The following is a 12,357-nucleotide window of genomic DNA, read 5'->3' as shown; positions in this document are numbered from 1 at the left end:
CGCTACTCGTTTCCCAGTGTGGAGCGGCCAGCTTCAGCTAAAGGGTCTGTGCAGGGCAGCTGCTCCAGGCCTCCCAATGCACGTGGTTGCTGCGTGCGAGGCAGCGATGGGTTTAGCAGACCTGGGTTTAACACAGCTCATTCTTGTTGACCTAGTTAGGAAGCACAGAGAGAAGAGGCCCAATGCATTTGTGCAGGGATGTTCCCACTGCCCCAGGCTGTTCCCGCAGCAGGCACCTGGCTGCCAGAACCTTGCTGTTGCTCATATGCCCCATGTCCCTCCGTAGCTCCCGGGTGGGTCAGGGGAGTTCTGGTGATCCGCAGGGCAAGAGCCTCAGCCAATGTAAATGGGTGCAGCTTCCACTGGGTCTGTGCCCTTTACACCCACGGAAGCCTGGCACGGACTCTTGCCATTGGATGACTTTGAAGGGGCTGTCGAGTTGCATGGCCGGAGGGGCTTCTCTGACGGTTGAAAGCCTGTGGGGTGTAGGACTCTGCTGAGTGACCAGGACCTCTCTCCTCTTTCCTTCCAGTGTGTACTGGGACTATGCCATGACCATTCGCCTCGAGGAGATCGTCTACCTGCACTGTCACCAGCAGGGTAAGGGAGGCGGGCATTGCTTTATCTCCAGGGCAGCTTGTGGCATCTGCTCACAGAGGGCTGCAGCAGGTACCTGGAGAATGTGGTGATGGCAGAGAGCGCCCAGGACAAGTCTTGAAATGCCTAGTTTCTGTGGAACCACGGGTTCAAATCCCAGCTTGCTTGAGTCAACCCTTCACGCTCCCAAGGTAGCTGAACTGAGCTCTGTGTGATTGCTCTTACGTGGCTCTTCCGGGGGGGGGACCTTCAAAAGCAGGGGCTGCCTGCAGGGCTGGGCAGTGACGACTCTCTGGCACTTTGTGAAGGGGCTTCTGGGATTGGAGCCTCTGGTTCTAGTGTAACCAGAGAGGGAAGAGCCCTTGTGGTTAAGGCGACAGGCTGGGACGCGGGAGACCTGGGTTCTGTTGCTGGCTCGGCCATAGACTCCCTGGGTGTCATTCAGTCTCTCTGGGCTCCGGTTCTCATCTGTAAAATGTGAGTAACAATGTTCCCTTTGTGTCTCGTCTCTTCAGGATGTGCAGACTTTGGGGCAGAGCCCAGAGCCAAGCACTGTCATACCAAATGTAAATACGTTTTCTGTGCCTGTGGCAAAATTTGTCCTCTAATCCCTGTTATTCAGGGTGCAGTAAACCAGTTGGCTGCCGCCGTCCACCGTACAGGTGTCTGCATTACAGTGGTACCTTTTATATTTAATCAGTAAAGTGCTATAAGACCGTCTCTAGAAATGTATGTTGTGTGAGAAGGGTCCTTTCCTCTTATCAAGTGAGCACAATGTGGGCCGTGGGCCGACTGTGTTAGGAGACTCCTTTGATCTGTCACTGCTGAGAGACATGATTGGCTGGTCTGTGCTTGTCTCACCGGTTTTATACAGCACTCCACGTGGTGGCCATGAAACAGCAACAGTCATTTCCTGCAGAAGATTTCCTTAATTGCTGCATTACGTTCATTAGGGACAGAGACCTACGCAGGGGAACAGAAACAAACTCACTGCTAGGATTTCAGGCCAAGTTTATAATTGCAAAGCCCAGGCCTGCACAGCTGGAATTTTGTCTGAATTCTTGTTAATCTCGGCTCAGCTGATTTGTCACTGGGGTCATTAACCATCCCTGCTGACCCCTCTAGGTGCAGTAATATGCACACCAGCCCCACAGTTGCAGGCAGTTTTCCATTTGTTCAGTAGGGGTGAATTTCCTCCAGTGCAGAGCCTATGAGTTTACTTGAGGCTCTAGTGGTGCCTAGGCCTTCTGCCTGGGATGGATTCCCACCTGTGGGAGGAAAGTTCAGATAACTCCTGGCCTGGAGCTGCATGTACATGTTCTGTATTTATTTCTCCCCTGGAAGCATCTCTGGATGACTCCACTGTGCTGTGCCCTGGGGTTTCAGATTGGTGGGGTTACCTCTGGCACCTGTTTCCCTAACTTCTGTGTTGTGCATCTTCTCTGCTTTCATTCCTGTTGCTAATAGTAGACAGCGGCGGGACAGTAGTTTTGGTGAGTCAAGATGGAATTCAGAGGCCTCCGCTCAGGTTTCCCAAAGGAGGACACCTGCTTCAGTTTCTGTCCTGCCTAGAAAATGGTCTCCTCCCTCATGGACAGCTGGACCCACCTCTTTGGTCACAGAGGGGGAAGGTAGGAACCTTGACTGAAGTGTGGGTTGGAATGCAGAGGCTCAGTAACTGTGCTCTCACCCCTCGCTGACATGGGCTCCTGGCTGGTGCTGGTGCTGCAGAGTGGTACCTGCCTGCACTTAGGGGCAGCTACAGTTGAAAAATCCCAGGGTGTGGATGCCTCTGGAGTCAAGCACCCCAGGAGCCCAGCACTGGACAGGAGTTGCAGGTGATGACATGATCTGCACCCCCTGTAGAAAGGAGGCCATGTAGCAGAGGGGAACCTGCAGCCTATGAAAAATGAAACCTTATATCTTAGTGCGTCCCCTTTATAAATTTACCCTGCTGATGGACACGTATTCCTGGGCCACGGTCTGGGCTAACTGCAGTGCAGGAAAACGCCCGATCTCGCACATGCACATTGTCCAGCAACCACAGCTACCAAGAAAGAACACTGCCCACGGGAGCTTGATGAATACAACAGGTGTCGCTTTATTGCAGGCAAAGACTCCTATCCATGCAGTTGTCAATACCCTGGGTAAAATGCACCCCTGGACCAGAAGGCCAGCATCAGACCTGGGCACCACTTCAGCCTGTAGCGTTTAAGTGGGACTTGTGATACCTTGAGCTGCCCTTCTGGACAGGGATGTATTTCCCCCTTACTTAGTAAACTCATGTAAGATGGGAGTGACCAGGCTCTGCCTGTTGGCTTATGCCACTGGGCAGTTTTCCTGCAGCCAGAGGGTCATATCTAACTTGCATAACATAAAGCAGGTTGCAGATGCTCTTACCTTAACACACAGGTATATTGATGCCCTACAACAGACCTTGCAATTGGTCTTAATGTGCGATGCCCTGTCTTGAGCGAGGAGTCTGGCCATGTTGCATGTTGGGATCTGCAGGCTCTATGAACCCCGTCTCTGAATGCAAGTTACGGTGGCTGGGGCTCTGCTGTTTCAGAGACTCTGGTACAAGCTTGTATCATAGCTCCTACCTCAGGGGTAAACTTTTCTGTCTATGGGAATGTAATCAAAAGCACGGGGATCTTCCAGCCAAGCGAGTGCTGTGGATGTGTGAACTCCTAGGTCAGTGGGAGAGCGTGTGTGTTCTTGCATCAGACAGCATTTTCAGTGGCAAAGTGGCATTTGAGGTTGCCCTGAATGTAAACACATGGCCTGGCTTTGTAAACAGGAGTTCTTATTTATGTAGGGGAAGGTGTTTCCAAAGCTAAGAAAGCGAAGTCCCCAGGGCTCTTCCGAGTCGGCATCTGATAAGGAAGATGATGAAGCTACGGACTACGTTTTCCGGATAATATACCCCGGCATGCAGTCAGAGTTTGGTAGGTGCACTCAGTAATGACATGCAATGTGGCTTGTTGCTGGAGTGGTAATAGCCCGCTGCCAGCACTGCTGGAAACACACAGCACAAGTCCCTGCTGAAAAGCGTTCCAAGACAGGGTTTGTCTGGGGAAGAATTGCCTTTTCAACATCACTGGGATTTACCTGTTGCTCAGTCAAGCTGGCAGCAATGAACCCTTTGCTTTCATAGCTGGAGAAGGGCCCCAGGCTCCCGTACAAGAGAGCTCTGTGAATGTTGCAAAGAATCTTCCCCAAATATTCTTGGACTCTGACCAAGAGCCTGCTCTGGCTGTATTCACGAGCCTTTCTGGGCACTCTCTCTGCAAAAGCAGGTGGCCATGAATGTGTTATTTGGGAATCCTGTTTACTTCTCTCGCAGTGGTGCAAATCAGGAAACACTTCATCAACCCCAGTGAGCCAGATCCTGGGCCTTACCTCGGTCCCATCTGTGCTACTCCAGCAGCACAAAAAGGGGAGAACGATGCCCTGTGAGAAAATTCACATTGGCGTAGCTAGCTTTGCCCCAGCCCCTCCTCCTGGAGCAGGTGGGGATGATCCTGTTGGGTTGCTTGACACAGAAATGGGTCATTAGATCATCTGGTTTGATGTCCTGAATAATGGAGGCCAGAGAGTTTCACTCAGTTACTCCTGTATCTTGCCCAGTAACTTGTGTGTGACTGAGGCACAGAAGAACTCTGCCTAAGGGTCTGTCTACACTACAAACCGCACAGCGCCCTGGCTGGGCCGCTGCAGTTGTGCCGCTGTAAGGTCTCCCAAGTAGCTGGTGAAAGAGAGCGCTCCTGCTGGCGTAATTAAACCACCCCCAGCGAGTGGCAGGAGCTGTGTTGGCAGGAGTGCATCTCCCCTAACATAGCGCTGTCCACGCCGGCGCTTTTGTCGGTCAGGAGGTAGTTTTTTCACACCCCGACCGACAAAAGTGCTAGTGTAGACATAGCCTAAAAGTAAAACGAACGGCAGAGACACCCCTTTCTGTAGCTTTGTTTTGAACCCTCCTGTACAGTTCCCTAGTGTGGAGAGTTCTCCGTTAAACGAATGGTTGACAGCTCCTCTGGCAAGGGTATCTTCCTCTGTCACATGATATAGGACTTTCCCCTAAGGCTCTAACTCCTTCATGGGTTCTTCCTCCCCTCATTCATTTGTGCCTTTGCCCTGTCTCCACGTCTTTTGTTCCTGTAACCAGTCATTCTCATCCTTTCCTTGCCTCCCCTGCAATCTCTGTCACCACTGGGAGGGAGATGACCCCGAGGACTCCTGCTACAAGCAAGATTGTGGTGATCCCCAAACGCTTTCTGAGCCTCCTGGCCATATCCCTCACTGTTCCGTGGACTGACCCGCATCAGCGTAATGTTGCTGTCACCCATGTTGCTTTCGTTTTGCTGCCTGGGCCATGTTGTCACTTGTGGATCCTCGTGTGCAGGGCTCAGCGGACCCATCTGGGTTACAGTTTTCCTGCACTGAGTTATCAGAAGGGAGAAGGTCTTGGCGAGACATGCCTCATATCCCTTCACCTGGTGCCCATCACCAACACCAGCAGCTGCTCAAGAACGACAAGCAGGGAGGGATACGAGGTGCCGAGGGGGTGTGCACAATCCTCTGCCATCTGGAGGCCTGAATTCCTACCGTCTCTTAGCTCCTACGTGCAAGTGAACTGGATTATCGCTTTTTATTATTCAAAAGAGGACCCAGATAGAAATGGCAGAGGAGCGTCAGGGCATGGTCGTGCTAGAACAGCAGCAGAGCTGCCAGGAGGCTGTCCAGAATGTGCAGGGCTCTCTGAACAGGAAGTTCATGCTAGTCTCTGCTTGGCCTGTTACCTGGGAACATGCAGGAGACAAAATTTGCTCACAATCTCAAACCCAAACCATTGCAAATGACTGTTCAAAGCCCACCTAGAGATCTGAGCAAATGACAACATCCTGGGAGCGGCCTTCCTGCGCTGCCCTGGTTAACCTCTTGCAGCATCTTAATCAAACTGTTTCTTCTTCAGTCATGACTCTGATATCCTCCCCTTTTCCTTATGGTCCCTGGGTCTTTTTCAGCATTCAGCCGTCCCAAGCAAGCTGACTGAATGCACCAGAGCTAACCTGGATCTTTCCTTTCCTGCAAGTGCATCACTACTCAGCAATGTGATTGGCTGCCAGCAGACCCACTCGGTTTAATACAATCTGCATGGGAAGACCATGGGTTATTGATCTCTCTATCAGAATTTTCCTGTCCCTCTCTCTCATCTGGTGTGTGAGCCATTTATCTCCTCTCACAATTGCTCAGCGATGTCTTTTCCTGCCCTCGCAGTGCCCCAGGAGCTGATAGACACACCAGCCAGCAGCCTGCCTTCCATGTGGCAACCTAGCACCCGCAAGTCCTCCTGCTCCTCGTGCTCCCAGAACAGCTCCTCTGATGGTGGCCCATCCAACGGCTGCAATCATGAAAGGTACAACCAATGGAAGCCGTGTTAATGTGGCTGGTGTGCCTGTCCCAACAGCAGGAATGCATGCCCCAGGACCAAGCTGAGATCCCCAGAGTGCGTCAGTGTGATTGACGGCCAATGATAGGGGAGACATTGGACCCATTTTCTAAGTCAGGGCTAGGTCAGACTCCAGGGCATGTGTCCCCCCGCCCTCTCGGCTACTGCTCAGATGGAGACACCTTCATTGTATGTTTAAATCCTCAGAATGGAAAAGGGCTTTTGAGGGCCAGTTTGGGTTCCCCAGGTGAGGCATGGGTGGCTGTTAAAAATGGGGAACCCTTAATTTGCAGTAGGGACCTGAAGGCAGTTTTGTAGCCCAAGTAGCAGCAGCAAAATTACTGTGTCCTAAATGGGCTCATCCTGTCGTGGGAGTGACTGTCCAGAATGGGTTAATGGTGGTACAGTAATCTCCTCACAGGCATGGCCTACTGATCTGAGCACCAGCCTGGGAGCCGGGACTCCCTGTTTCTGATCCCAGCTCTCCTATATATTCCCACTGCCGCCTTGGGCAGGTAGTGTAGGGTGGGATTTTCTGATGAGACTGAGGGAGTTAGTTGGGTGCCTGACTCCCGTAGAGTCTGCAAATCCCAGTTTTACTTGCTGTGCCTCAGTTTCCCCATCTGTAAATATTCACATTGATTCTAAATTGCCTTATCCCCAAGCACAGGCAGCCCTCGCAGGTAAGCGTTTGTCAGGCAGCGGGAGTAGAAAATTAGAATGAACAAAACATTTGATCAGGTGTAAAAAACCCAAGCTGACTTGCTGCGTCTGCGGCAGCTGAGTGAGCCTCCTGGCTCTTCTCTTCTCTCCCTTCCCTGCTTAGCAGATGCCCACCTCTAGCATGGAACAATTATCACAGGGTAAACAAACCAGGGGGAAAAGTTAACCCCTTCCCCCTCCCTCTGGTCACAGAGCGGGGCAGGTTGCTCTGTGATAGGATTACTGAGGAGAGGCTGCGTTTCCAGGTGTTTGTACAGGGGAGCACATGAGCACTCGGTGCTGGGGGGAGGGGGAGGGCAGGACACTGCGTGATGGCAGGGGCCGTGATGGGGGCCATTCCTCTCTTGTATCTGATTGGTTTTTATCTCTCTTGGCAGAACCCCCCTAAAACTCCTGTGTGACAACATGAAATACCAGATCCTCTCCCGAGCGTTCTATGGCTGTGAGTGCTCTCTTTCTCCATATGAACCTCTAAGACAGGACGGGTCAGATTCTCCTCTCCTTTACAGCTCGGCTTCAGTATGACAAAGAGGAGAGCTGGCCCAGGAAATCAGTCTGATACCATACGTGGTGCCTGTGCACACACTAGTGCTGTCAACCAATTGCATGTACATAGTGTGGGGCCAGAATTTGGGTTTGGCTGCTCATGTGCCAGAACCACGGCCCGCCATGCTGACCAATATCGTCTCCTCGTTTCCTTGTACTCCTCTGTCTGTCTGTATATAAACGCAGACTGCAAGTTCTCCAGGGCAGGGACTCTCTTTGTTCTGCGTTTGCACAGCCCTGGGCACAACGGGGTCCTGCTCTGTGACGGGGGCTCCAAATCACAGGCTTTGGCCCAGTGAGCTAAAGAGAGTAGCAGCAATTTGCCCATGATCAGGAAAATCCCTCCTGGCAGTGAAATGTATCTGGCTGGGGAATAGTCTCCCAAAGGAGGAAGGCCTCTTGTTTGTGACTCTTAGAATTAGACTGGAAAAAGCCCTAGAAAATTGGCACTGATGGCCAATTGCCCAGTGCCCCAGGGGGGACGGACTCACTGGCATTCCGGGTCTTTTCTGTGCTTCCTTTTGTGTTTTCTGGGGCTGCCCAAGCACCTTGTTCTGAATGAATCCTTGCTTCCACCTGGCAGGGCTGGCGTACTGTCGACATCTCTCCACTGTGCGAACCCACCTGTCTGCATTGGTTAACCACAACATTGTGTCTCCTGACCTGCCATGTAATGCCAGCTGTGGACTGACTGCAGAGATATGGCAAAAATACCTGCAGGATAGCACGGTAGGGACCAGCGTTCTAGTTAGCCTGCTGGAACGCAGCCTGGGCAAGAATTATTGCAACACAAAGCTTCTCCGTGGTTATTTTACCAATGGTTAATGACAACATTGCAAGCATCTCTGGCAGAGACTCTTCTGTGTGTTAGTGCAGGGCTGTATCTGCTTGTGTAATGCTGCTCACGAACCACTGCAGCTGGGTTCTGGATTATCTAGATCCGGTCTGCTGTTTGTTGCTTCAGGTTCCCCAGAAGGGCACTCCTGGGGCGCATGAGAAAAGCATAGCCGTACTGAATGGCTGAAGTCCGGATGCCTGCCTAAGCCATTTTGACACTTTTTTTTTCTTTTTTGACTTCTACCAGCTGTTTTATTTCCCTACGTTACATTTTCTATTTATTGCACTTGTGCATTGGCCAGTCATCATTAACGATCTGCTCTGCATCTGTATGGCCCTTTACGCCCAAGTGTCTCACAACTTTGTTAAAATGATAATGAATTGATTCAGGCACGCAGCTCCCTGAAGCGGAGCACTGTTATCACCGTTTCACAGATGCTGCAAGAGTGGCACAGAGTGGTCAAAAGTGACATGCCCAAGGCTTCATAACGATTCTGTGCCAGAGCCCAGGAGCCCTATCTACTAGACCTGTTAGAGCAGGAGCCATGGAGTTAAGGGCTCTGGCCCTGTCTCCAGCTCTCGCTCTGACTTGCCAGTGTGGCAGCTCGGCCAAGGGTAGCAATGGTGGGATCACCAGTGTGGATGGGGCTCAGTTCTTACCACAGCAGGGTTGAGTGATGTGGTCCCTGCAGGTGCAAACTCCGCCCCGGGGCTGCTACTATGGAGCTGCATTGTTGGCCATGCAAAGGCACGAGAATGACCTTGTCACTTTGGCCAGATCCCTTTTTTTTCTATGTTGCATCTTCCTCCCCTTGCAACAGGGCTGCTGCTGCTGCACAGGGCCCTGCCTGGCTTAACGAAGGCCCTTCAAGGCCAGTGTTTTCCCAAGTGCCCCCTGGCTTTGGGTGCCTCTGTTTTTGTTTCAGGCTGAGTGCTGGAGTGTAGAGTTTGGGGGTGCTCAGCACCTTGGAAAAATGTCAGGCTCTGGGTGTCCAAGCCTGGCACTCAAAAAGAGTGCATGCTATGGGACCGTTGTGCACCAGAGATCCTGGGGCGCTGTCAGGTGCTGCAAAAGGGCAGGGATTGTTGTTGCAAATGCCAGCCAATTGGGCCTTTCAGTAACTGGCTGAGCTCTCCCCGCAGAGTTACGAGGAGCAGGAGTTGTTACGGCTCATCTACTACGGTGGGATCCAGCCTGAGATCAGGAAAGCCGTCTGGCCCTTCCTCTTGGGTCACTACCATTTTGGGATGACGGGAGCTGAGAGGAGAGAGGTCAGTCTCCCACTGGGTTGGCTGCTGCTAGGGCAGAGACCTGGGGTTTGGGAAGCTTTGGGGTGAAGGCAGCTGGACAGAGCTGCGGTTTTAGTGTCCAGCCTCCAGTGGCTGAAGTTTTGCGCCACTGGCTCTGATTGGTGGTGCTGACAGGGTGGGAAGGGGTGAGCCAGACAGGTGCTGGGCATGCACTGGCTGGGACTCAGCAGTGCCTGGGGAAAGGTCTGAGTGCCTTGACACCAGGATGAGCCAGGGATTAAGGTGCTGCTGCCTGGCTGGAGGTTGATCCCCTTCCAAGAGCACTTTGCTCAACCATTTGGCAGCTTCTCGGGGAGGGAAGAAGCTGGGTCAGTTTCTCCATCATGTGGCACCTGACGGGGGGAACTTCTCTGCCTGTGCCACACCGGAGCTCAGACCAGACATCAGAAGCCTTGCACTCAGCCTGGGTATAAAGCGTGCTCAGGGTGTGGGGAGCATGTATGGGGCGGAGTCATGCAGAGGGGCAGCCATGCCCCCATTCGGACTGTCCTGGCGGGTTCTCTCTCTCTGAATGCTACAGGTTGATGATCAGATCCGGGCCTGCTACGAGCAGATCATGGCGGAATGGCTGGGCTGCGAGGCCATCGTTCGGCAAAGGGAGAAGGAATCCCACGCTGCGGCTCTGGCCAAATGCTCTTCTGGGGTGAGCTTGGACACCCACATTCAGAGGATGATGCACAGGGATTCGACTGTCAGCAACGAGGTGAGCCGGCTGAGGGTCTGCCAAGTGGGGCCTCCTATCTGCCCTGCGGGGGGAAGAGGGCTCCTTTTCCCTGGTATTTTACTGTTGGCCCATTTGCCATTCTCTTTCCTGCCCTCCCGCTTTGCCTTTCCCCATTTCTGCTGCTCTGCAAACACTGTTTACAGTGACTGTTTCACTTCCCAGCTAGACAGAGAGACTGGTCTGATTCCTGCTCTCCGGTATATCTCTCCCTTTCGCCTCCCTGGGCCTGTACTGCTCACGGTGCTGCCTGTGGCTATGGAATAGAGTTGTGTCTTCTTCTAGCCTTTGCCTTCCCCATGGGAGCGTCAGCCTCTGTGATCCCCATGCCCCTGGAAGTACCGAGACCTGCGCTGCAGTCATGCCAGCCAGCCAGCCTCTGGGTTCGGTTAGCCAGCACCATAATATTGTATTAAAATAGGTTCTAGCTGCATTAATTGGTATCTAAAGGTTGGGGTCGAAGATGAATCAGCTGATTCAGCTAGCGTGTGTGCTGGTAGGCAGAGAATCCACCACTGAGCAATTGCAGCAATGCACCAAGCTGGGCAGTTAGCATGGAGGTTTGAGGGGCTCGTCTGGGGCAGTGTCAGAGAGAGGGGAGGGGGGCAGTGGTGCAGGGGAGCAGAGACAACTGCTCCCTTCTGAGTTAATGGCTGATCGGTGCAGACTGCAGCATGCCCACAGGGATCAGCTCAGAGATAGACGCCCAGGGCCATGCCCTTGTCCGGTCTCATTCAGGTGTACACAGGTGTGATCTTTCTGTTCGGTGGTGTCTGAAGCTACAGGAACTGGCTTCAGTATCTAAGGGTTCCTCTTAACAACACAAAACTGAACAGATTCGACCCTCCTCCCCGCAGTAACGTGGGAACATTAAACACCACCCTGGGCACCTCTCTGAGGCAGCACTTCCCACTCGCAAGCCTGGGAGTCTGTGTAACAAGAGAACAGTTATTAAAAGGGCACGGGAGCCCAGCAGCCCGCATTCAATAGCATGTGACCATGAATAAACACCCACCCCACCGCACTGGGCCCATTCAGACCCTGTTTACACCAATGTTCCTGGGGTCGAGGAGAAAGGAGGGCTGTAACCTGGAGCCAGATTCTCTTCTCACTCAGATTGGTATAAATCAGGAATAACGTCAGTGGAGTGACACCCGTGTTGAGCTGGTGTCAGAGGGAGGAGACTCAGGCCCGTGGGATGTACAGACCTGCAGGGGTCAGAAGCTAAGGGAATAGCTGGCAGACAGGTCTCCGAAGACATGAAATCTTCACTTGGATCCCTGTTCCTTTTCTGTCTCGTTGCTGCCGAACGCAGCTGAGTGCCTTTGATTCCGCTCTGCATCAGAGCGATGAACTGGTCCCACAGGAATAGGCAGGTGGGAAGGAAGCTGTTGGGTTTAGATGTGGACCTTGGGGGGCTTGCTGTTCCGGGACTGGCATATGGCAAGGAAAATAAATCTAGAGAACAAGCGCCGGGGTGGGGGGCAGAGTCTGTTAAAGGAAACAGCCTTGAACACAGATACATGTGAGGGCTTTCAGTCCAGCTTTGTTCTCTGAGAAAGAAAATTGGAGCAGGGCATCCATACAAGGGCTTTGGGAAGGTGCCAGCTGCAGATCAGGGCATTGCAGTGCCAGGGGGAGAGTTTTCTGTGCAACAGAACAAGAGACTAGGCAAGTCACCTGACCTCATCCACTGGAAGCAAAAACCATATCAAGGAAGGCCAAAGGAAGGTTCAGGCTGTCTGAGCTGCAGCTCTGCTCCACTGCGGCTTTATCTGTCTTCCTTCTGAAGGAGTGTGTGTATGTGTGTATTGGTTGGTGAATCTGTCAGATAGAGATGAAGGTAGCTGTGTACCCATATGCTGTGGGTGGGGGAGTAGGGGATATGCAGGGAGTGCACAGATCCCTTTGTTGCTTGCAGGAGCTAAGCTGACACAGCTCTTGCACTGAGCCAGGTGCGAGAATTTGGCATTTACTGCATTTCAGTGAATTATTCCTATTTCAGTGGTGCCTCCATTGTGTGGCTGAGTGGCACCTGGCCCATCTCTCTGTTCCTGGGAGGGGCCCTGACAGAGCCAATGGGTGTAGAGGATCACCCCTTCCCTACCTTAAATCTGAAATCTACTGTTCCAAAGGGTCCCCGCGATTATGGAGAAAGCGATTGCCTGTC

The 12,357-nt window shown here is 52.6% G+C and overlaps 1 protein-coding gene across 5 annotated transcripts in view; it reads left to right on the top strand.

The window, feature by feature from the left end:
• SGSM1 (small G protein signaling modulator 1) overlaps window positions 1-12,357 on the top strand; it is an 80,612-nt gene that overhangs the window by 50,675 nt on the left and 17,580 nt on the right. For 3 of the 5 annotated variants that reach the window (XM_030583135.1, XM_030583137.1, XM_030583140.1), the window contains 8 exons: window positions 533-600; window positions 2,065-2,228; window positions 3,416-3,545; window positions 5,878-6,016; window positions 7,150-7,214; window positions 7,902-8,047; window positions 9,299-9,427; window positions 9,987-10,169. In XM_030583135.1, coding sequence (XP_030438995.1) covers window positions 533-600; window positions 2,065-2,228; window positions 3,416-3,545; window positions 5,878-6,016; window positions 7,150-7,214; window positions 7,902-8,047; window positions 9,299-9,427; window positions 9,987-10,169 — 1,024 coding nt within the window. The remainder of the gene's footprint in view (window positions 1-532; window positions 601-2,064; window positions 2,229-3,415; window positions 3,546-5,877; window positions 6,017-7,149; window positions 7,215-7,901; window positions 8,048-9,298; window positions 9,428-9,986; window positions 10,170-12,357) is intronic. The other 2 variants (XM_030583136.1, XM_030583138.1) reach the window with 1 other exon arrangement.

The sequence above is a fragment of the Gopherus evgoodei genome, chromosome 13, assembly GCF_007399415.2.
Source record: "Gopherus evgoodei ecotype Sinaloan lineage chromosome 13, rGopEvg1_v1.p, whole genome shotgun sequence".
NCBI classification, from domain to species: domain Eukaryota; kingdom Metazoa; phylum Chordata; order Testudines; family Testudinidae; genus Gopherus; species Gopherus evgoodei.
This window is presented reverse-complemented; position numbering and strand designations above follow the sequence as displayed.